Source organism: Eptatretus burgeri, chromosome 12, assembly GCF_056783735.1.
Source record: "Eptatretus burgeri isolate ZD-2024b chromosome 12, Ebu_testis_v1, whole genome shotgun sequence".
Taxonomy (NCBI): Eukaryota; Metazoa; Chordata; class Myxini; order Myxiniformes; family Myxinidae; genus Eptatretus; species Eptatretus burgeri.
This window is the reverse complement of record NC_140972.1, coordinates 94,519,875-94,544,017: the sequence shown is the minus strand read 5'-3', so window position 1 is coordinate 94,544,017 and position 24,143 is coordinate 94,519,875. Positions and strand designations below refer to the sequence as shown.

Here is a 24,143-nt window from a genome sequence, read left to right as displayed (position 1 = left end):
TGGTTTCAATGGCGTCCTCTTGGGTTGTTGCCGTAGCAGTGTCAGAAAGCATTTTTGAGGTTCTCAAGGCGTGTGGAGTTTCAGATGCAATTGTGGGTGGTGTTGAAGGTTCAGCTGAAGAAGGTGAATACTCAGGGATTTTGGTGTAGTTTGTTGTGAGATGAACTGCTGGAAGTGCTGTGTGGATGGGACTCAAAGTGAGTTCCTCTGTATATATTGCAGTGGACCTTTCAGAAAATGTAGTTTCAGCAGATGTTGAAGGTGAAGCGCCTTCCTCTGTTGACAAGGCGATTGCAGAAATCGTGGTTGCGGTTGTTGAGATATTGATCACTGAGATTGAGGATGCTTTCAAGTGGAGTTCTTCAGTGGATGATGAAAGGAAAGGAATTTCTGTTGGAGATATTTCAGGTGAAATCCGAAGCCACTCAGAAGACGCTTCCGGTGACAACGTCCCATCTGTGGGAGCAAAAAATGATGTTTCGGAGAAGGTGACCTTTGCCGATGGGGAAGACTCCGGAACATCAGTGGCTGTTGGTTTTCTGCTGGAAATCGCAGTTTCAATCGCTGCAGTGATGGGGGTTCTTTCCTCAGGAAGTAATGAAATTGGTGGGATCAGAGTTTGATCAGTCGTCAATTCTCTGGAAGGCGTTGAAGTTGTTGTTGTTGCTGGTTTGGTTTTAATGGCGTCCTCTTGGGTTGTTGCCGTAGCAGTGTCAGGAAGCATTTCTGAGGTTCTCAAGGCGTGTGGAGTTTCAGAAGCATTTGTGGGAGGTGTTGAAGGTTCAGCTGAAGAGGGTGAATACACAGGGATTTTGGTGTAGTTTGTTGTGAGATGAATTGCTGGAAGTACTGTGTGGATGGGACTCAAAGTGGGTTCCTGTGTCGATCTTGCAGTGGACGTTTCAGAAAATATAGCTTCAGCAGACATTGAAGGAGAAGCCACTTCCTCTGTTGACAAGGCTGTTGCAGAAATCGTGGTTGCGTTTGTTGAGATATTGATCACTGAGACTTGGGATGCTGTCAAGCCGAGTTCTTCAGTGGATGATGAAACGAGAGGAATTTTGGTTTGAGATATTTCAGGAGAAATCCGAAGCCACTCAGAAGATGCTGCAGGTGACAATGTCCCATCTGTGGGAGCAGGAGATGTTTCGGAAAAGGTGACCTCTGGCGATGGGGAAGTCCCCACAGCATCAGTGGCTGTTGGTTTTCTGCTGGAAATAGCAGTTTCAAGAGCTGCAGTGATGGAGGTTCTTTCCTCAGGAACTAATGAAATTGGTGGGATCAGAGTACGTTCAGTCGTCAATTCTTTGGAAGGCCTTGAAGTTGTTGTTGATGCTGGTTTAGTTTCAATGGCGTCCTCTTGGGTTGTTGCCTTAGCAGTGTCAGGAAGCATTTCTGAGGTTCTCAAGGCGTGTGGAGTTTCAGAAGCATTTGTGGGAGGTGTTGAAGGTTCAGCTGAAGAAGGTGAATACACAGGGATTTTGGTGTAGTTTGTTGTGAGATGAACTGCTGGACGTGCTGTGTGGATGGGACTCAAAGTGGGTTCCTGTGTCGATCTTTCAGTGGACGTTTCAGAAAATATAGCTTCAGCAGACATTGAAGGAGAAGCCACTTCCTCTGTTGACAAGGTTGTTGCAGAAATCGTGGTTGCGGTTGTTGAGATATTGATCACTGAGATTGAGGATGCTTTCAAGTGGAGTTCTTCAGTGGATGATGAAAGGAAAGGAATTTCTGTTGGAGATATTTCAGGAGAAATCCGAAGCCACTCAGAAGACGCTTCCGGTGACAATGTCCCATCTGTAGGAGCAGGAGATGTTTCGGAAAAGGTGACCTCTGGCGATGGGGAAGTCCCCACAGCATCAGTGGCTGTTGGTTTTCTGCTGGAAATAGCAGTTTCAAGAGCTGCAGTGATGGAGGTTCTTTCCTCAGGAACGAATGAAATTGGTGGGATCAGAGTTCGTTCAGTCTTCAATTCTATGGAAGGCCTTGAAGTTGTTGTTGATGCTGGTTTAGTTTCAATGGCGGCCTCTTGGGTTGTTGCCATTGCAGTGTCAGGAAGCATTTCTGAGGTTCTCAAGGCATGTGGAGTTTCAGTTGCAATTGTGGGAGATGTTGAAGGTTCAGTTGAAGTAGGTGAATACACAGGAATTTTGGTGAAGTTTGTTGTGAGATGAATTGCTGGAAGTCCTGTGTGGATGGGACTCAAAGTGGGTTCCTGTGTCGATCTTGCAGTGGACGTTTCAGAAAATGTAGCTTCAGCAGACATTGAAGGAGAAGCCTCTTCCTCTGGTGACAAGGCTGTTGCAGAAATCGTGGTTGCGGTTGTTGAGATATTGATCAATGAGACTTGGGATGCTGTCAAGCCGAGTTCTTCAGTGGATGAGGAAACGACAGGAATTTTGGTTTGAGATATTTCAGGAGAAATTCGAAGCCACTCAGAAGATGCTTCAGGTGACAATGTCCCATCTGTGGGAGCAAAAAATGATGTTTCGGAGAAGGTGACCTTTGCCGATGGGGAAGACTCCAGAACATCAGTGGATGTTGGTTTTCTGCTGGAAATCGCAGTTTCAATCGCTGCAGTGATGGAGGTTCTTTCCTCAGGAACTAATGAAATTGGTGGGATCAGAGTTTGATCAGTCGTCAATTCTCTCGAAGGCGTTGAAGTTGTTGTTGTTGCTGGTTTGGTTTTAATGGCGTCCTCTTGGATTGTTGCCGTAGCAGTGTCAGGAAGCATTTCTGAGGTTCTCAAGGTGTGTGGAGTTTCAGATGCAATTGTGGGAGGTGTTGAAGGTTCAGCTGAAGAAGGTGAATACACAGGGATTTTGGTGTAGTTTGTTGTGAGATGAATTGCTGGAAGTGCTGTGTGGATGGGACTCAAAGTGGGTTCCTGTGTCGATCTTGCAGTGGACGTTTCAGAAAATATAGCTTCAGCAGACATTGAAGGAGAAGCCACTTCCTCTGTTGACAAGGCTGTTGCAGAAATCGTGGTTGCGGTTGTTGAGATATTGATCACTGAGACTTGGGATGCTGTCAAGCCGAGTTCTTCAGTGGATGATGAAACGAGAGGAATTTTGGTTTGAGATATTTCAGGAGAAATCCGAAGCCACTCAGAAGATGCTGCAGGTGACAATGTCCCATCTGTGGGAGCAGGAGATGTTTCGGAAAAGGTGACCTCTGGCGATGGGGAAGTCCCCACAGCATCAGTGGCTGTTGGTTTTCTGCTGGAAATAGCAGTTTCAAGAGCTGCAGTGATGGAGGTTCTTTCCTCAGGAACTAATGAAATTGGTGGGATCAGAGTACGTTCAGTCGTCAATTCTTTGGAAGGCCTTGAAGTTGTTGTTGATGCTGGTTTAGTTTCAATGGCGTCCTCTTGGGTTGTTGCCGTAGCAGTGTCAGGAAGCATTTCTGAGGTTCTCAAGGCGTGTGGAGTTTCAGAAGCATTTGTGGGAGGTGTTGAAGGTTCAGCTGAAGAGGGTGAATACACAGGGATTTTGGTGTAGTTTGTTGTGAGATGAATTGCTGGAAGTACTGTGTGGATGGGACTCAATGTGGGTTCCTGTGTCGATCTTGCAGTGGACGTTTCAGAAAATGTCGCTTCAGCAGATATTGAAGGAGAAGCCACTTCCTCTGTTGACAAGGCTGTTGCAGAAATCGTGGTTGCGGTTGTTGAGATATTGATCACTGAAACTTGGGATGCTGTCAAGCCGAGTTCTTCAGTGGATGATGAAACGAGAGGAATTTTGGTTTGAGATATTTCAGGAGAAATCCGAAGCCACTCAGAAGATGCTGCAGGTGACAATGTCCCATCTGTGGGAGCAGGAGATGTTTCGGAAAAGGTGACCTCTGGCGATGGGGAAGTCCCCACAGCATCAGTGGCTGTTGGTTTTCTGCTGGAAATAGCAGTTTCAAGAGCTGCAGTGATGGAGGTTCTTTCCTCAGGAACTAATGAAATTGGTGGGATCAGAGTACGTTCAGTCGTCAATTCTTTGGAAGGCCTTGAAGTTGTTGTTGATGCTGGTTTAGTTTCAATGGCGTCCTCTTGGGTTGTTGCCTTAGCAGTGTCAGGAAGCATTTCTGAGGTTCTCAAGGTGTGTGGAGTTTCAGAAGCATTTGTGGGAGGTGTTGAAGGTTCAGCTGAAGAAGGTGAATACACAGGGATTTTGGTGTAGTTTGTTGTGAGATGAACTGCTGGACGTGCTGTGTGGATGGGACTCAAAGTGGGTTCCTCTGTATATTTTGCAGAAGACCTTTCAGAAAATGTAGTTTCAGCAGATGTTGAAGGAGAAGCGACCTCCTCTGTTGACAAGGCTGTTGCAGAAATCGTGGTTGCGTTTGTTGAGATATTGATCACTGAGACTTGGGATGCTGTCACGCCGAGTTCTTCAGTGGATGATGAAACGAGAGGAATTTTGGTTTGAGATATTTCAGGAGAAATCCGAAGCCACTTAGAAGATGCTGCAGGTGACAATGTCCCATCTGTGGGAGCAGGAGATGTTTCGGAAGAGGTGACCTCTGGCGAAGGGGAAGTCCCCACAGCATCAGTGGCTGTTGGTTTTCTGCTGGAAATAGCAGTTTCAAGAGCTGCAGTGATGGAGGTTCTTTCCTCAGGAACTAATGAAATTGGTGGGATCAGAGTACGTTCAGTCGTCAATTCTTTGGAAGGCCTTGAAGTTGTTGTTGATGCTGGTTTAGTTTCAATGGCGTCCTCTTGGGTTGTTGCCGTAGCAGTGTCAGGAAGCATTTCTGAGGTTCTCAAGGCGTGTGGAGTTTCAGAAGCATTTGTGGGAGGTGTTGAAGGTTCAGCTGAAGAGGGTGAATACACAGGGATTTTGGTGTAGTTTGTTGTGAGATGAATTGCTGGAAGTACTGTGTGGATGGGACTCAATGTGGGTTCCTGTGTCGATCTTGCAGTGGACGTTTCAGAAAATGTCGCTTCCGCAGATATTGAAGGAGAAGCCACTTCCTCTGTTGACAAGGCTGTTGCAGAAATCGTGGTTGCGGTTGTTGAGATATTGATCACTGAGACTTGGGATGCTGTCAAGCCGAGTTCTTCAGTGGATGATGAAACGAGAGGAATTTTGGTTTGAGATATTTCAGGAGAAATCCGAAGCCACTCAGAAGATGCTGCAGGTGACAATGTCCCATCTGTGGGAGCAGGAGATGTTTCGGAAAAGGTGACCTCTGGCGATGGGGAAGTCCCCACAGCATCAGTGGCTGTTGGTTTTCTGCTGGAAATAGCAGTTTCAAGAGCTGCAGTGATGGAGGTTCTTTCCTCAGGAACTAATGAAATTGGTGGGATCAGAGTACGTTCAGTCGTCAATTCTTTGGAAGGCCTTGAAGTTGTTGTTGATGCTGGTTTAGTTTCAATGGCGTCCTCTTGGGTTGTTGCCGTAGCAGTGTCAGGAAGCATTTCTGAGGTTCTCAAGGCGTGTGGAGTTTCAGAAGCATTTGTGGGAGGTGTTGAAGGTTCAGCTGAAGAGGGTGAATACACAGGGATTTTGGTGTAGTTTGTTGTGAGATGAATTGCTGGAAGTACTGTGTGGATGGGACTCAATGTGGGTTCCTGTGTCGATCTTGCAGTGGACGTTTCAGAAAATATAGCTTCAGCAGACATTGAAGGAGAAGCCACTTCCTCTGTTGACAAGGCTGTTGCAGAAATCGTGGTTGCGTTTGTTGAGATATTGATCACTGAGACTTGGGATGCTGTCACGCCGAGTTCTTCAGTGGATGATGAAACGAGAGGAATTTTGGTTTGAGATATTTCAGGAGAAATCCGAAGCCACTTAGAAGATGCTGCAGGTGACAATGTCCCATCTGTGGGAGCAGGAGATGTTTCGGAAGAGGTGACCTCTGGCGAAGGGGAAGTCCCCACAGCATCAGTGGCTGTTGGTTTTCTGCTGGAAATAGCAGTTTCAAGAGCTGCAGTGATGGAGGTTCTTTCCTCAGGAACGAATGAAATTGGTGGGATCAGAGTACGTTCAGTCGTCAATTCTTTGGAAGGCCTTGAAGTTGTTGTTGATGCTGGTTTAGTTTCAATGGCGTCCTCTTGGGTTGTTGCCGTAGCAGTGTCAGGAAGCATTTCTGAGGTTCTCAAGGCGTGTGGAGTTTCAGAAGCATTTGTGGGAGGTGTTGAAGGTTCAGCTGAAGAGGGTGAATACACAGGGATTTTGGTGTAGTTTGTTGTGAGATGAATTGCTGGAAGTACTGTGTGGATGGGACTCAATGTGGGTTCCTGTGTCGATCTTGCAGTGGACGTTTCAGAAAATGTCGCTTCCGCAGATATTGAAGGAGAAGCCACTTCCTCTGTTGACAAGGCTGTTGCAGAAATCGTGGTTGCGGTTGTTGAGATATTGATCACTGAAACTTGGGATGCTGTCAAGCCGAGTTCTTCAGTGGATGATGAAACGAGAGGAATTTTGGTTTGAGATATTTCAGGAGAAATCCGAAGCCACTCAGAAGACGCTTCCGGTGACAACGTCCCATCTGTGGGAGCAGGAGATGTTTCGGAAAAGGAGACCTTTGCCGATGGGGAAGACTCCTGGACATCAGTGGCTGTTGGTTTTCTGCTGGAAATGGCAGTTTCAATCGCTGCAGTGATGGAGGTTCTTTCCTCAGGAACTAATGAAATTGGTGGGATCAGAGTTCGATCAGTCGTCAATTCTCTGGAAGGCGTTGAAGTTGTTGTTGTTGCTGGTTTGGTTTTAATGGCGTCCTCTTGGGTTGTTGCCGTAGCAGTGTCAGGAAGCATTTCTGAGGTTCTCAAGGCGTGTTGAGTTTCAGAAGCATTTGTGGGAGGTGTTGAAGGTTCAGCTGAAGAGGGTGAATACACAGGGATTTTGGTGTAGTTTGTTGTGAGATGAATTGCTGGAAGTGCTGTGTGGATGGGACTCAAAGTGGGTTCCTGTGTCGATCTTGCAGTGGACGTTTCAGAAAATATAGCTTCAGCAGACATTGAAGGAGAAGCCACTTCCTCTGTTGACAAGGTTGTTGCAGAAATCGTGGTTGCGATTGTTGAGATATTGATCACTGAGACTTGGGATGCTGTCAAACCGAGTTCTTCAGTGGATGATGAAACGAGAGGAATTTTGGTTTGAGATATTTCAGGAGAAATCCGAAGCCACTCAGAAGATGCTGCAGGTGACAATGTCCCATCTGTGGGAGCAGGAGATGTTTCGGAAAAGGTGACCTCTGGCGATGGGGAAGTCCCCACAGCATCAGTGGCTGTTGGTTTTCTGCTGGAAATAGCAGTTTCAAGAGCTGCAGTGATGGAGGTTCTTTCCTCAGGAACTAATGAAATTGGTGGGATCAGAGTACGTTCAGTCGTCAATTCTTTGGAAGGCCTTGAAGTTGTTGTTGATGCTGGTTTAGTTTCAATGGCGTCCTCTTGGGTTGTTGCCGTAGCAGTGTCAGGAAGCATTTCTGAGGTTCTCAAGGCGTGTGGAGTTTCAGAAGCATTTGTGGGAGGTGTTGAAGGTTCAGCTGAAGAGGGTGAATACACAGGGATTTTGGTGTAGTTTGTTGTGAGATGAATTGCTGGAAGTACTGTGTGGATGGGACTCAATGTGGGTTCCTGTGTCGATCTTGCAGTGGACGTTTCAGAAAATGTCGCTTCCGCAGATATTGAAGGAGAAGCCACTTCCTCTGTTGACAAGGCTGTTGCAGAAATCGTGGTTGCGGTTGTTGAGATATTGATCACTGAGACTTGGGATGCTGTCAAGCCGAGTTCTTCAGTGGATGATGAAATGAGAGGAATTTTGGTTTGAGATATTTCAGGAGAAATCCGAAGCCACTCAGAAGATGCTGCAGGTGACAATGTCCCATCTGTGGGAGCAGGAGATGTTTCGGAAAAGGTGACCTTTGCCGATGGGGAAGTCCCCACAGCATAAGTGGCTGTTGGTTTTCTGCTGGAAATCGCAGTTTCAATCCCTGCAGTGATGGAGGTTCTTTCCTCAGGAACTAATGAAATTGGTGGGATCAGAGTTCGATCAGTTGTTAATTCTTTGGAAGGCGTTGAAGTTGTTGTTGATGCTGGTTTGGTTTCAATGGCGTCCTCTAGGGTTGTTGCCATAGCAGTGTCAGGAAGCATTTCTGAGGTTCTCAAGGCGTGTGGAGTTTCAGATGCAATTGTGGGTGGTGTTGAAGGTTCAGCTGAAGAAGGTGAATACTCAGGGATTTTGGTGTAGTTTGTTGTGAGATGAACTGCTGGAAGTGCTGTGTGGATGGGACTCAAAGTGAGTTCCTCTGTATATATTGCAGTGGACCTTTCAGAAAATGTAGTTTCAGCAGATGTTGAAGGTGAAGCGCCATCCTCTGTTGACAAGGCGATTGCAGAAATCGTGGTTGCGGTTGTTGAGATATTGATCACTGAGATTGAGGATGCTTTCAAGTGGAGTTCTTCAGTGGATGATGAAAGGAAAGGAATTTCTGTTGGAGATATTTCAGGTGAAATCCGAAGCCACTCAGAAGACGCTTCCGGTGACAACGTCCCATCTGTGGGAGCAAAAAATGATGTTTCGGAGAAGGTGACCTTTGCCGATGGGGAAGACTCCGGAACATCAGTGGCTGTTGGTTTTCTGCTGGAAATCGCAGTTTCAATCGCTGCAGTGATGGGGGTTCTTTCCTCAGGAAGTAATGAAATTGGTGGGATCAGAGTTTGATCAGTCGTCAATTCTCTGGAAGGCGTTGAAGTTGTTGTTGTTGCTGGTTTGGTTTTAATGGCGTCCTCTTGGGTTGTTGCCGTAGCAGTGTCAGGTAGCATTTCTGAGGTTCTCAAGGCATGTGGAGTTTCAGAAGCATTTGTGGGAGGTGTTGAAGGTTCAGCTGAAGAGGGTGAATACACAGGGATTTTGGTGTAGTTTGTTGTGAGATGAATTGCTGGAAGTGCTGTGTGGATGAAACTCAAAGTGGGTTCCTGTGTCGATCTTGCAGTGGACGTTTCAGAAAATATAGCTTCAGCAGACATTGAAGGAGAATCCACTTCCTCTGTTGACAAGGCTGTTGCAGAAATCGTGGTTGCGGTTGTTGAGATATTGATCACTGAGACTTGGGATGCTGTCAAGCCGAGTTCTTCAGTGGATGATGAAACGACAGGAATTTTGGTTTGAGATATTTCAGGAGAAATCCGAAGCCACTCAGAAGATGCTGCATGTGACAATTTCCCATCTGTGGGAGCAGGAGATGTTTCGGAAAAGGTGACCTTTGCCGATGGCGAAGACTCCAGGACATCAGTGGCTGTTGGTTTTCTGCTGGAAATCGCAGTTTCAAGAGCTGCAGTGATGGAGGTTCTTTCCTCAGGAACTAATGAAATTGGTGGGATCAGAGTTCGTTCAGTCGTTAATTCTATGGAAGGCCTTGAAGTTGTTGTTGATGCTGGTTTAGTTTCAATGGCGTCCTCTTGGGTTGTTGCCGTAGCAGTGTCAGGAAGCATTTCTGAGGTTCTCAAGGCGTGTGGAGTTTCAGAAGCATTTGTGGGAGGTGTTGAAGGTTCAGCTGAAGAAGGTGAATACACAGGGATTTTGGTGTAGTTTGTTGTGAGATGAACTGCTGGACGTGCTGTGTGGATGGGACTCAAAGTGGGTTCCTCTGTATATTTTGCAGTAGACCTTTCAGAAAATGTAGTTTCAGCAGATGTTGAAGGAGAAGCGACCTCCTCTGTTGACAAGGCTGTTGCAGAAATCGTGGTTGCGGTTGTTGAGATATTGATCACTGAGATTGAGGATGCTGTCAAGTGGAGTTCTTCAGTGGATGATGAAAGGAAAGGAATTTCTGTTCGCGATATTTCAGGAGAAATCCGAAGCCACTCAGAAGACGCTTCCGGTGACAATGTCCCATCTGTGGGAGCAGGAGATGTTTCGGAAAAGGTGACCTCTGGCGATGGGGAAGTCCCCACAGCATCAGTGGCTGTTGGTTTTCTGCTGGAAATAGCAGTTTCAAGAGCTGCAGTGATGGAGGTTCTTTCCTCAGGAACGAATGAAATTGGTGGGATCAGAGTTCGTTCAGTCTTCAATTCTATGGAAGGCCTTGAAGTTGTTGTTGATGCTGGTTTAGTTTCAATGGCGGCCTCTTGGGTTGTTGCCATTGCAGTGTCAGGAAGCATTTCTGAGGTTCTCAAGGCATGTGGAGTTTCAGTTGCAATTGTGGGAGATGTTGAAGGTTCAGTTGAAGAAGGTGAATACACAGGAATTTTGGTGAAGTTTGTTGTGAGATGAATTGCTGGAAGTCCTGTGTGGATGGGACTCAAAGTGGGTTCCTGTGTCGATCTTGCAGTGGACGTTTCAGAAAATGTAGCTTCAGCAGACATTGAAGGAGAAGCCTCTTCCTCTGGTGACAAGGCTGTTGCAGAAATCGTGGTTGCGGTTGTTGAGATATTGATCAATGAGACTTGGGATGCTGTCAAGCCGAGTTCTTCAGTGGATGATGAAACGAGAGGAATTTTGGTTTGAGATATTTCAGGAGAAATCCGATGCCACTCAGAAGATGCTTCAGGTGACAATGTCCCATCTGTGGGAGCAAAAAATGATGTTTCGGAGAAGGTGACCTTTGCCGATGGGGAAGACTCCAGAACATCAGTGGATGTTGGTTTTCTGCTGGAAATCGCAGTTTCAATCGCTGCAGTGATGGAGGTTCTTTCCTCAGGAACTAATGAAATTGGTGGGATCAGAGTTTGATCAGTCGTCAATTCTCTGGAAGGCGTTGAAGTTGTTGTTGCTGGTTTGGTTTTAATGGCATCCTCTTGGATTGTTGCCGTAGCAGTGTCAGGAAGCATTTCTGAGGTTCTCAAGGCGTGTGGAGTTTCAGATGCAATTGTGGGAGGTGTTGAAGGTTCAGCTGAAGAAGGTGAATACACAGGGATTTTGGTGTAGTTTGTTGTGAGATGAATTGCTGGAAGTGCTGTGTGGATGGGACTCAAAGTGGGTTCCTGTGTCGATCTTGCAGTGGACGTTTCAGAAAATATAGCTTCAGCAGACATTGAAGGAGAAGCCACTTCCTCTGTTGACAAGGCTGTTGCAGAAATCGTGGTTGCGGTTGTTGAGATATTGATCACTGAGACTTGGGATGCTGTCAAGCCGAGTTCTTCAGTGGATGATGAAACGAGAGGAATTTTGGTTTGAGATATTTCAGGAGAAATCCGAAGCCACTCAGAAGATGCTGCAGGTGACAATGTCCCATCTGTGGGAGCAGGAGATGTTTCGGAAAAGGTGACCTCTGGCGATGGGGAAGTCCCCACAGCATCAGTGGCTGTTGGTTTTCTGCTGGAAATAGCAGTTTCAAGAGCTGCAGTGATGGAGGTTCTTTCCTCAGGAACGAATGAAATTGGTGGGATCAGAGTACGTTCAGTCGTCAATTCTTTGGAAGGCCTTGAAGTTGTTGTTGATGCTGGTTTAGTTTCAATGGCGTCCTCTTGGGTTGTTGCCGTAGCAGTGTCAGGAAGCATTTCTGAGGTTCTCAAGGCGTGTGGAGTTTCAGAAGCATTTGTGGGAGGTGTTGAAGGTTCAGCTGAAGAGGGTGAATACACAGGGATTTTGGTGTAGTTTGTTGTGAGATGAATTGCTGGAAGTACTGTGTGGATGGGACTCAATGTGGGTTCCTGTGTCGATCTTGCAGTGGACGTTTCAGAAAATGTCGCTTCCGCAGATATTGAAGGAGAAGCCACTTCCTCTGTTGACAAGGCTGTTGCAGAAATCGTGGTTGCGGTTGTTGAGATATTGATCACTGAAACTTGGGATGCTGTCAAGCCGAGTTCTTCAGTGGATGATGAAACGAGAGGAATTTTGGTTTGAGATATTTCAGGAGAAATCCGAAGCCACTCAGAAGATGCTGCAGGTGACAATGTCCCATCTGTGGGAGCAGGAGATGTTTCGGAAAAGGTGACCTCTGGCGATGGGGAAGTCCCCACAGCATCAGTGGCTGTTGGTTTTCTGCTGGAAATAGCAGTTTCAAGAGCTGCAGTGATGGAGGTTCTTTCCTCAGGAACTAATGAAATTGGTGGGATCAGAGTACGTTCAGTCGTCAATTCTTTGGAAGGCCTTGAAGTTGTTGTTGATGCTGGTTTAGTTTCAATGGCGTCCTCTTGGGTTGTTGCCGTAGCAGTGTCAGGAAGCATTTCTGAGGTTCTCAAGGCGTGTGGAGTTTCAGAAGCATTTGTGGGAGGTGTTGAAGGTTCAGCTGAAGAAGGTGAATACACAGGGATTTTGGTGTAGTTTGTTGTGAGATGAACTGCTGGACGTGCTGTGTGGATGGGACTCAAAGTGGGTTCCTGTGTCGATCTTGCAGTGGACGTTTCAGAAAATGTAGTTTCAGCAGATGTTGAAGGAGAAGCGACCTCCTCTGTTGACAAGGCTGTTGCAGAAATCGTGGTTGCGTTTGTTGAGATATTGATCACTGAGACTTGGGATGCTGTCAAGCCGAGTTCTTCAGTGGATGATGAAACGAGAGGAATTTTGGTTTGAGATATTTCAGGAGAAATCCGAAGCCACTCAGAAGATGCTGCAGGTGACAATGTCCCATCTGTGGGAGCAGGAGATGTTTCGGAAAAGGTGACCTCTGGCGATGGGGAAGTCCCCACAGCATCAGTGGCTGTTGGTTTTCTGCTGGAAATAGCAGTTTCAAGAGCTGCAGTGATGGAGGTTCTTTCCTCAGGAACGAATGAAATTGGTGGGATCAGAGTACGTTCAGTCGTCAATTCTTTGGAAGGCCTTGAAGTTGTTGTTGATGCTGGTTTAGTTTCAATGGCGTCCTCTTGGGTTGTTGCCGTAGCAGTGTCAGGAAGCATTTCTGAGGTTCTCAAGGCGTGTGGAGTTTCAGAAGCATTTGTGGGAGGTGTTGAAGGTTCAGCTGAAGAGGGTGAATACACAGGGATTTTGGTGTAGTTTGTTGTGAGATGAATTGCTGGAAGTACTGTGTGGATGGGACTCAATGTGGGTTCCTGTGTCGATCTTGCAGTGGACGTTTCAGAAAATGTCGCTTCCGCAGATATTGAAGGAGAAGCCACTTCCTCTGTTGACAAGGCTGTTGCAGAAATCGTGGTTGCGGTTGTTGAGATATTGATCACTGAAACTTGGGATGCTGTCAAGCCGAGTTCTTCAGTGGATGATGAAACGAGAGGAATTTTGGTTTGAGATATTTCAGGAGAAATCCGAAGCCACTCAGAAGATGCTGCAGGTGACAATGTCCCATCTGTGGGAGCAGGAGATGTTTCGGAAAAGGTGACCTCTGGCGATGGGGAAGTCCCCACAGCATCAGTGGCTGTTGGTTTTCTGCTGGAAATAGCAGTTTCAAGAGCTGCAGTGATGGAGGTTCTTTCCTCAGGAACTAATGAAATTGGTGGGATCAGAGTACGTTCAGTCGTCAATTCTTTGGAAGGCCTTGAAGTTGTTGTTGATGCTGTTTTAGTTTCAATGGCATCCTCTTGGGTTGTTGCTGTAGCAGTGTCAGGAAGCATTTCTGAGGTTCTCAAGGCGTGTGGAGTTTCAGAAGCATTTGTGTGAGGTGTTGAAGGTTCAGCTGAAGAGGGTGAATACACAGGGATTTTGGTGTAGTTTGTTGTGAGATGAATTGCTGGAAGTACTGTGTGAATGGGACTCAAAGTGGGTTCCTGTGTCGATCTTGCAGTGGACGTTTCAGAAAATATAGCTTCAGCAGACATTGAAGGAGAAGCCACTTCCTCTGTTGACAAGGCTGTTGCAGAAATCGTGGTTGCGTTTGTTGAGATATTGATCACTGAGACTTGGGATGCTGTCAAGCCGAGTTCTTCAGTGGATGATGAAACGAGAGGAATTTTGGTTTGAGATATTTCAGGAGAAATCCGAAGCCACTTCGAAGATGCTGCAGGTGACAATGTCCCATCTGTGGGAGCAGGAGATGTTTCGGAAGAGGTGACCTCTGGCGATGGGGAAGTCCCCACAGCATCAGTGGCTGTTGGTTTTCTGCTGGAAATAGCAGTTTCAAGAGCTGCAGTGATGGAGGTTCTTTCCTCAGGAACGAATGAAATTGGTGGGATCAGAGTACGTTCAGTCGTCAATTCTTTGGAAGGCCTTGAAGTTGTTGTTGATGCTGGTTTAGTTTCAATGGCGTCCTCTTGGGTTGTTGCCGTAGCAGTGTCAGGAAGCATTTCTGAGGTTCTCAAGGCGTGTGGAGTTTCAGAAGCATTTGTGTGAGGTGTTGAAGGTTCAGCTGAAGAGGGTGAATACACAGGGATTTTGGTGTAGTTTGTTGTGAGATGAATTGCTGGAAGTACGGTGTGGATGGGACTCAAAGTGGGTTCCTGTGTCGATCTTGCAGTGGACGTTTCAGAAAATATAGCTTCAGCAGACATTGAAGGAGAAGCCACTTCCTCTGTTGACAAGGCTGTTGCAGAAATCGTGGTTGCGGTTGTTGAGATATTGATCACTGAGACTTGGGATGCTGTCAAGCCGAGTTCTTCAGTGGATGATGAAACGAGAGGAATTTTGGTTTGAGATATTTCAGGAGAAATCCGAAGCCACTCAGAAGATGCTGCAGGTGACAATGTCCCATCTGTGGGAGCAGGAGATGTTTCGGAAAAGGTGACCTCTGGCGATGGGGAAGTCCCCACAGCATCAGTGGCTGTTGGTTTTCTGCTGGAAATAGCAGTTTCAAGAGCTGCAGTGATGGAGGTTCTTTCCTCAGGAACGAATGAAATTGGTGGGATCAGAGTACGTTCAGTCGTCAATTCTTTGGAAGGCCTTGAAGTTGTTGTTGATGCTGGTTTAGTTTCAATGGCGTCCTCTTGGGTTGTTGCCGTAGCAGTGTCAGGAAGCATTTCTGAGGTTCTCAAGGCGTGTGGAGTTTCAGAAGCATTTGTGGGAGGTGTTGAAGGTTCAGCTGAAGAGGGTGAATACACAGGGATTTTGGTGTAGTTTGTTGTGAGATGAATTGCTGGAAGTACTGTGTGGATGGGACTCAATGTGGGTTCCTGTGTCGATCTTGCAGTGGACGTTTCAGAAAATGTCGCTTCCGCAGATATTGAAGGAGAAGCCACTTCCTCTGTTGACAAGGCTGTTGCAGAAATCGTGGTTGCGGTTGTTGAGATATTGATCACTGAAACTTGGGATGCTGTCAAGCCGAGTTCTTCAGTGGATGATGAAACGAGAGGAATTTTGGTTTGAGATATTTCAGGAGAAATCCGAAGCCACTCAGAAGATGCTGCAGGTGACAATGTCCCATCTGTGGGAGCAGGAGATGTTTCGGAAAAGGTGACCTCTGGCGATGGGGAAGTCCCCACAGCATCAGTGGCTGTTGGTTTTCTGCTGGAAATAGCAGTTTCAAGAGCTGCAGTGATGGAGGTTCTTTCCTCAGGAACTAATGAAATTGGTGGGATCAGAGTACGTTCAGTCGTCAATTCTTTGGAAGGCCTTGAAGTTGTTGTTGATGCTGGTTTAGTTTCAATGGCGTCCTCTTGGGTTGTTGCCGTAGCAGTGTCAGGAAGCATTTCTGAGGTTCTCAAGGCGTGTGGAGTTTCAGAAGCATTTGTGGGAGGTGTTGAAGGTTCAGCTGAAGAGGGTGAATACACAGGGATTTTGGTGTAGTTTGTTGTGAGATGAATTGCTGGAAGTACTGTGTGGATGGGACTCAATGTGGGTTCCTGTGTCGATCTTGCAGTGGACGTTTCAGAAAATGTCGCTTCCGCAGATATTGAAGGAGAAGCCACTTCCTCTGTTGACAAGGCTGTTGCAGAAATCGTGGTTGCGGTTGTTGAGATATTGATCACTGAGACTTGGGATGCTGTCAAGCCGAGTTCTTCAGTGGATGATGAAACGAGAGGAATTTTGGTTTGAGATATTTCAGGAGAAATCCGAAGCCACTCAGAAGATGCTGCAGGTGACAATGTCCCATCTGTGGGAGCAGGAGATGTTTCGGAAAAGGTGACCTCTGGCGATGGGGAAGTCCCCACAGCATCAGTGGCTGTTGGTTTTCTGCTGGAAATAGCAGTTTCAAGAGCTGCAGTGATGGAGGTTCTTTCCTCAGGAACGAATGAAATTGGTGGGATCAGAGTACGTTCAGTCGTCAATTCTTTGGAAGGCCTTGAAGTTGTTGTTGATGCTGGTTTAGTTTCAATGGCGTCCTCTTGGGTTGTTGCCGTAGCAGTGTCAGGAAGCATTTCTGAGGTTCTCAAGGCGTGTGGAGTTTCAGAAGCATTTGTGGGAGGTGTTGAAGGTTCAGCTGAAGAGGGTGAATACACAGGGATTTTGGTGTAGTTTGTTGTGAGATGAATTGCTGGAAGTACTGTGTGGATGGGACTCAAAGTGGGTTCCTGTGTCGATCTTGCAGTGGACGTTTCAGAAAATATAGCTTCAGCAGACATTGAAGGAGAAGCCACTTCCTCTGTTGACAAGGCTGTTGCAGAAATCGTGGTTGCGGTTGTTGAGATATTGATCACTGAGACTTGGGATGCTGTCAAGCCGAGTTCTTCAGTGGATGATGAAACGAGAGGAATTTTGGTTTGAGATATTTCAGGAGAAATCCGAAGCCACTCAGAAGATGCTGCAGGTGACAATGTCCCATCTGTGGGAGCAGGAGATGTTTCGGAAAAGGTGACCTCTGGCGATGGGGAAGTCCCCACAGCATCAGTGGCTGTTGGTTTTCTGCTGGAAATAGCAGTTTCAAGAGCTGCAGTGATGGAGGTTCTTTCCTCAGGAACTAATGAAATTGGTGGGATCAGAGTACGTTCAGTCGTCAATTCTTTGGAAGGCCTTGAAGTTGTTGTTGATGCTGGTTTAGTTTCAATGGCGTCCTCTTGGGTTGTTGCCGTAGCAGTGTCAGGAAGCATTTCTGAGGTTCTCAAGGCGTGTGGAGTTTCAGAAGCATTTGTGGGAGGTGTTGAAGGTTCAGCTGAAGAGGGTGAATACACAGGGATTTTGGTGTAGTTTGTTGTGAGATGAATTGCTGGAAGTACTGTGTGGATGGGACTCAATGTGGGTTCCTGTGTCGATCTTGCAGTGGACGTTTCAGAAAATGTCGCTTCCGCAGATATTGAAGGAGAAGCCACTTCCTCTGTTGACAAGGCTGTTGCAGAAATCGTGGTTGCGGTTGTTGAGATATTGATCACTGAAACTTGGGATGCTGTCAAGCCGAGTTCTTCAGTGGATGATGAAACGAGAGGAATTTTGGTTTGAGATATTTCAGGAGAAATCCGAAGCCACTCAGAAGATGCTGCAGGTGACAATGTCCCATCTGTGGGAGCAGGAGATGTTTCGGAAAAGGTGACCTCTGGCGATGGGGAAGTCCCCACAGCATCAGTGGCTGTTGGTTTTCTGCTGGAAATAGCAGTTTCAAGAGCTGCAGTGATGGAGGTTCTTTCCTCAGGAACTAATGAAATTGGTGGGATCAGAGTACGTTCAGTCGTCAATTCTTTGGAAGGCCTTGAAGTTGTTGTTGATGCTGGTTTAGTTTCAATGGCGTCCTCTTGGGTTGTTGCCGTAGCAGTGTCAGGAAGCATTTCTGAGGTTCTCAAGGCGTGTGGAGTTTCAGAAGCATTTGTGTGAGGTGTTGAAGGTTCAGCTGAAGAGGGTGAATACACAGGGATTTTGGTGTAGTTTGTTGTGAGATGAATTGCTGGAAGTACTGTGTGAATGGGACTCAAAGTGGGTTCCTGTGTCGATCTTGCAGTGGACGTTTCAGAAAATGTCGCTTCCGCAGATATTGAAGGAGAAGCCACTTCCTCTGTTGACAAGGCTGTTGCAGAAATCGTGGTTGCGGTTGTTGAGATATTGATCACTGAAACTTGGGATGCTGTCAAGCCGAGTTCTTCAGTGGATGATGAAACGAGAGGAATTTTGGTTTGAGATATTTCAGGAGAAATCCGAAGCCACTCAGAAGATGCTGCAGGTGACAATGTCCCATCTGTGGGAGCAGGAGATGTTTCGGAAAAGGTGACCTCTGGCGATGGGGAAGTCCCCACAGCATCAGTGGCTGTTGGTTTTCTGCTGGAAATAGCAGTTTCAAGAGCTGCAGTGATGGAGGTTCTTTCCTCAGGAACGAATGAAATTGGTGGGATCAGAGTACGTTCAGTCGTCAATTCTTTGGAAGGCCTTGAAGTTGTTGTTGATGCTGGTTTAGTTTCAATGGCGTCCTCTTGGGTTGTTGCCGTAGCAGTGTCAGGAAGCATTTCTGAGGTTCTCAAGGCGTGTAGAGTTTCAGAAGCATTTGTGGGAGGTGTTGAAGGTTCAGCTGAAGAAGGTGAATACACAGGGATTTTGGTGTAGTTTGTTGTGAGATGAATTGCTGGAAGTACTGTGTGGATGGGACTCAATGTGGGTTCCTGTGTCGATCTTGCAGTGGACGTTTCAGAAAATGTCGCTTCCGCAGATATTGAAGGAGAAGCCACTTCCTCTGTTGACAAGGCTGTTGCAGAAATCGTGCTTGCGGTTGTTGAGATATTGATCACTGAGACTTGGGATGCTGTCAAGCCGAGTTCTTCAGTGGATGATGAAACGAGAGGAATTTTGGTTTGAGATATTTCAGGAGAAATCCGAAGCCACTCAGAAGATGCTTCAGGTGACAATGTCCCATCTGTCGGAGCAAAAAATGATGTTTCGGAGAAGGTGACCTTTGCCGATGGGGAAGACTCCAGAACATCAGTGGATGTTGGTTTTCTGCTGCAAATCGCAGTTTTAATCGCTGCAGTGATGGATGTTCTTTCCTCAGGAACTAATGAAATTGGTGGGATCAGAGTTCTATCAGTCGTCAATTCTCTGGAAGGCATTGAAGTTGTTGTTGTTGCTCGTTTGGTTTTCATGGTGTCTTCTTGGGTTGTTGCCATTGCAGTGTCAGGAAGCATTTCTGAGGTTCTCAAGGCGTGTGGAGTTTCAGATTCAATTGTGGGTGGTGTTGAAGGTTCAGCTGAAGAAGGTGAATACACAGGGATTTTGGTGTAGTTTGTTGTGAGATGAATTGCTGGAAGTACTGTGTGGATGGGACTCAAAGTGGGTTCCTGTGTCGATCTTGCAGTGGACGTTTCAGAAAATGTCGCTTCCGCAGATATTGAAGGAGAAGCCACTTCCTCTGTTGACAAGGCTGTTGCAGAAATCGTGGTTGCGGTTGTTGAGATATTGATCACTGAAACTTGGGATGCTGTCCAGCCGAGTTCTTCAGTGGATGATGAAACGAGAGGAATTTTGGTTTGAGATATTTCAGGAGAAATCCGAACCAACTCAGAAGATGCTGCATGTGACAATGTCCCATCTGTTGGAGCAGGAGATGTTTCGGAAAAGGTGACCTTTGCCGATGGCGAAGACTCCAGGACATCAGTGGCTGTTGGTTTTCTGCTGGAAATCGCAGTATCAAGAGCTGCAGTGATGGAGGTTCTTTCCTCAGGAACAAATGAAATTGGTGAGATCAGAGTTCGTTCAGTCATTAATTCTATAGAAGGCCTTGAAGTTGTTGTTGATGCTGGTTTAGTTTCAATGGCGTCCTCTTGGGTTGTTGCCGTAGCAGTGTCAGGAAGCATTTCTGAGGTTCTCAAGGCGTGTGGAGTTTCAGAAGCATTTGTGGGAGGTGTTGAAGTTTCAGCTGAAGAAGGTGAATACACAGGGATTTTGCTGTAGTTTGTTGTGAGATGAACTGCTGGAAGTGCTGTGTCGATGGGACTCAAAGTGGGTTCCTGTGTAGATTTTGCAGTGGACGTTTCAGAAAATGCAGCTTCAGCAGACATTGACGGAGAAGCCACTTCCTCTGTTGACAAGGCTGTTGCAGAAATCGTGGTTGCGGTTGTTGAGATATTGATCACTGAGACTTGGGATGCTGTCAAGCCGAGTTCTTCAGTGGATGAGGAAACGACAGGAATTTTGGTTTGAGATATTTCAGGAGAAATCCGAAGCCACTCAGAAGATGCTTCAGGTGACAATGTCCCATCTGTGGGAGCAAAAAATGATGTTTTGGAGAAGGTGACCTTTGCCGATGGGGAAGACTCCAGAACATCAGTGGATGTTGGTTTTCTGCTGGAAATCGCAGTTTCAATCGCTGCAGTGATGGAGGTTCTTTCCTCAGGAACGAATGAAATTGGTGGGATCAGAGTACGTTCAGTCGTCAATTCTTTGGAAGGCCTTGAAGTTGTTGTTGATGCTGGTTTAGTTTCAATGGCGTCCTCTTGGGTTGTTGCCGTAGTAGTGTCAGGAAGCATTTCTGAGGTTCTCAAGGCGTGTAGAGTTTCAGAAGCATTTGTGGGAGGTGTTGAAGGTTCAGCTGAAGAGGGTGAATACACAGGGATTTTGGTGTAGTTTGTTGTGAGATGAATTGCTGGAAGTACTGTGTGGATGGGACTCAATGTGGGTTCCTGTGTCGATCTTGCAGTGGACGTTTCAGAAAATGTCGCTTCCGCAGATATTGAAGGAGAAGCCACTTCCTCTGTTGACAAGGCTGTTGCAGAAATCGTGGTTGCGGTTGTTGAGATATTGATCACTGAAACTTGGGATGCTGTCAAGCTGAGTTCTTCAGTGGATGATGAAACGAGAGGAATTTTGGTTTGAGATATTTCAGGAGAAATCCGAAGCCACTCCGAAGATGCTGCAGGTGACAATGTCCCATCTGTGGGAGCAGGAGATGTTTCGGAAAAGGTGACCTCTGGCGATGGGGAAGTCCCCACAGCATCAGTGGCTGTTGGTTTTCTGCTGGAAATAGCAGTTTCAAGAGCTGCAGTGATGGAGGTTCTTTCCTCAGGAACTAATGAAATTGGTGGGATCAGAGTACGTTCAGTCGTCAATTCTTTGGAAGGCCTTGAAGTTGTTGTTGATGCTGGTTTAGTTTCAATGGCGTCCTCTTGGGTTGTTGCCATAGCAGTGTCAGGAAGCATTTCTGAGGTTCTCAAGGCGTGTAGAGTTTCAGAAGCATTTGTGGGAGGTGTTGAAGGTTCAGCTGAAGAGGGTGAATACACAGGGATTTTGGTGTAGTTTGTTGTGAGATGAATTGCTGGAAGTACTGTGTGGATGGGACTCAATGTGGGTTCCTGTGTCGATCTTGCAGTGGACGTTTCAGAAAATGTCGCTTCCGCAGATATTGAAGGAGAAGCCACTTCCTCTGTTGACAAGGCTGTTGCAGAAATCGTGGTTGCGGTTGTTGAGATATTGATCACTGAAACTTGGGATGCTGTCAAGCCGAGTTCTTCAGTGGATGATGAAAGGAAAGGAATTTCTGTTCGAGATATTTCAGCAGAAATCCGAAGCCACTCAGAAGACGCTTCCGGTGACAACGTCCCATCTGTGGGAGCAGGAGATGTTTCGGAAAAGGAGACCTTTGCCGATGGGGAAGACTCCAGAACATAAGTGGCTGTTGGTTTTCTGCTGGAAATCGCAGTTTCAATCACTGCAGTGATGGAGGTTCTTTCCTCAGGAACTAATGAAATTGGTGGGATCAGAGTTCGATCAGTCGTCAATTCTTTGGAAGGCGTTGAAGTTGTTGTTGATGCTGGTTTGGTTTCAATGGCGTCCTCTTGGGTTGTTGCCATAGCAGTGTCAGGAAGCATTTCTGAGGTTCTCAAGGCGTGTGGAGTTTCAGATGCAATTGTGGGTGGTGTTGAAGGTTCAGCTGAAGAAGGTGAATACTCAGGGATTTTGGTGTAGTTTGTTGTGAGATGAACTGCTGGAAGTGCTGTGTGGATGGGACTCAAAGTGAGTTCCTCTGTATATATTGCAGTGGACCTTTCAGAAAATGTAGTTTCAGCAGATGTTGAAGGTGAAGCGACTTCCTCTGTTGACAAGGCGATTGCAGAAATCGTGATTGCGGTTGTTGAGATATTGATCACTGAGATTGAGGATGCTTTCAAGTGGAGTTCTTCAGTGGATGATGAAAGGAAAGGAATTTCTGTTGGAGATATTTCAGGTGAAATCCGAAGCCACTCAGAAGACACGTCCGGTGACAATGTCCCATCTGTGGGAGCAAAAAATGATGTTTCGGAGAAGGTGACCTTTGCCGATGGGGAAGACTCCGGAACATCAGTGGCTGTTGGTTTTCTGCTGGAAATCGCAGTTTCAATCGCTGCAGTGATGGAGGTTCTTTCCTCAGGAACTAATGAAATTGGTGGGATCAGAGTTTGATCAGTCGTCAATTCTCTGGAAGGCGTTGAAGTTGTTGTTGTTGCTGGTTTGGTTTTAATGGCGTCCTCTTGGGTTGTTGCCGTAGCAGTGTCAGGAAGCATTTCTGAGGTTCTCAAGGCGTGTGGAGTTTCAGATGCAATTGTGGGAGGTGTTGAAGGTTCAGCTGAAGAAGGTGAATACACAGGGATTTTGGTGTAGTTTGTTGTGAGATGAATTGCTGGAAGTACTGTGTGGATGGGACTCAAAGTGGGTTCCTGTGTCAATCTTGCAGTGGATGTTTCAGAAAATATAGCTTCAGCAGACATTGAAGGAGAAGCCACTTCCTCTGTTGACAAGGATGTTGCAGAAATCGTGGTTGCGGTTGTTGAGATATTGATCACTGAGACTTGGGATGCTGTCAAGCCGAGTTCTTCAGTGGATGATGAAACGAGAGGAATTTTGGTTTGAGATATTTCAGGAGAAATCCGAAGCCACTCAGAAGATGCTTCAGGTGACAATGTCCCATCTGTGGGAGCAGGAGATGCTTCGGAAAAGGTGACCTCTGGCGATGGGGAAGTCCCCACAGCATCAGTGGCTGTTGGTTTTCTGCTGGAAATAGCAGTTTCAAGAGCTGCAGTGATGGAGGTTCTTTCCTCAGGAACGAATGAAATTGGTGGGATCAGAGTACGTTCAGTCGTCAATTCTTTGGAAGGCCTTGAAGTTGTTGTTGATGCTGGTTTAGTTTCAATGGCGTCCTCTTGGGTTGTTGCCATAGCAGTGTCAGGAAGCATTTCTGAGGTTCTCAAGGCGTGTGGAGTTGCAGAAGCATTTGTGTGAGGTGTTGAAGGTTCAGCTGAAGAGGGTGAATACACAGGGATTTTGGTGTCGTTTGTTGTGAGATGAATTGCTGGAAGTACTGTGTGGATGGGACTCAAAGTGGGTTCCTGTGTCGATCTTGCAGTGGACGTTTCAGAAAATATAGCTTCAGCAGACATTGAAGGAGAAGCCACTTCCTCTGTTGACAAGGCTGTTGCAGAAATCGTGGTTGCGGTTGTTGAGATATTGATCACTGAGACTTGGGATGCTGTCAAGCCGAGTTCTTCAGTGGATGATGAAACGAGAGGAATTTTGGTTTGAGATATTTCAGGAGAAATCCGAAGCCACTCAGAAGACGCTTCCGGTGACAACGTCCCATCTGTGGGAGCAAAAAATGATGTTTCGGAGAAGGTGACCTTTGCCGATGGGGAAGACTCCGGAACATCAGTGGATGTTGGTTTTCTGCTGGAAATGGCAGTTTCAATCGCTGCAGTGATGGAGGTTCTTTCCTCAGGAACTAATGAAATTGGTGGGATCAGAGTTCGATCAGTCGTCAATTCTCTGGAAGGCGTTGAAGTTGTTGTTGTTGCTGGTTTAGTTTCAATGGCATCCTCTTGGGTTGTTGCCAGAGCAGTGTCAGGAAGCATTTCTGAGGTTCTCAAGGCATGTGGAGTTTCAGATGCAATTGTGGGAGATGGTGAAGGTTCAGCTGAAGAAGGTGAATACACAGGGATTTTGGTGAAGTTTGTTGTGAGATGAATTGCTGGAAGTCCTGTGTGGATGGGACTCAAAGTGGGTTCCTGTGTCGATCTTGCAGTGGACGTTTCAGAAAATGTCGCTTCAGCAGACATTGAAGGAGTAGCCTCTTCCTCTGTTGACAAGGCTGTTGCAGAAATCGTGGTTGCGGTTGTTGAGATATTGATCACTGAGACTTGGGATGCTGTCAAGCCGAGTTTTTCAGTGGATGATGAAACGACAGGAATTTTGGTTTGAGATATTTCAGGCGTAATCCGAAGCCACTCAGAAGATGCTTCAGGTGACAATGTCCCATCTGTCGGAGCAAAAAATGATGTTTCGGAGAAGGTGACCTTTGCCGATGGAGAAGACTCCAGAACATCAGTGGATGTTGGTTTTCTGCTGCAAATCGCAGTTTTAATCGCTGCAGTGATGGATGTTCTTTCCTCAGGAACTAATGAAATTGGTGGGATCAGAGTTCGATCAGTCGTCAATTCTCTGGAAGGCATTGAAGTTGTTGTTGTTGCTCGTTTGGTTTTCATGGTGTCTTCTTGGGTTGTTGCCATC

At 46.6% G+C, this 24,143-nt stretch overlaps 1 protein-coding gene across 1 annotated transcript in view; it reads right to left on the bottom strand.

Moving 5' to 3' along the window:
• Positions 1–24,142, bottom strand: part of LOC147016168 (uncharacterized) — a 111,707-nt gene extending 87,565 nt beyond the window's left edge. Inside the window, exon 1 of the mRNA XM_085849149.1 lies at positions 271–24,142. Coding sequence (XP_085705275.1) covers positions 271–24,142 — 23,872 coding nt within the window. The remainder of the gene's footprint in view (positions 1–270) is intronic.
• Between the last annotated feature and the right edge of the window lies 1 nt (position 24,143).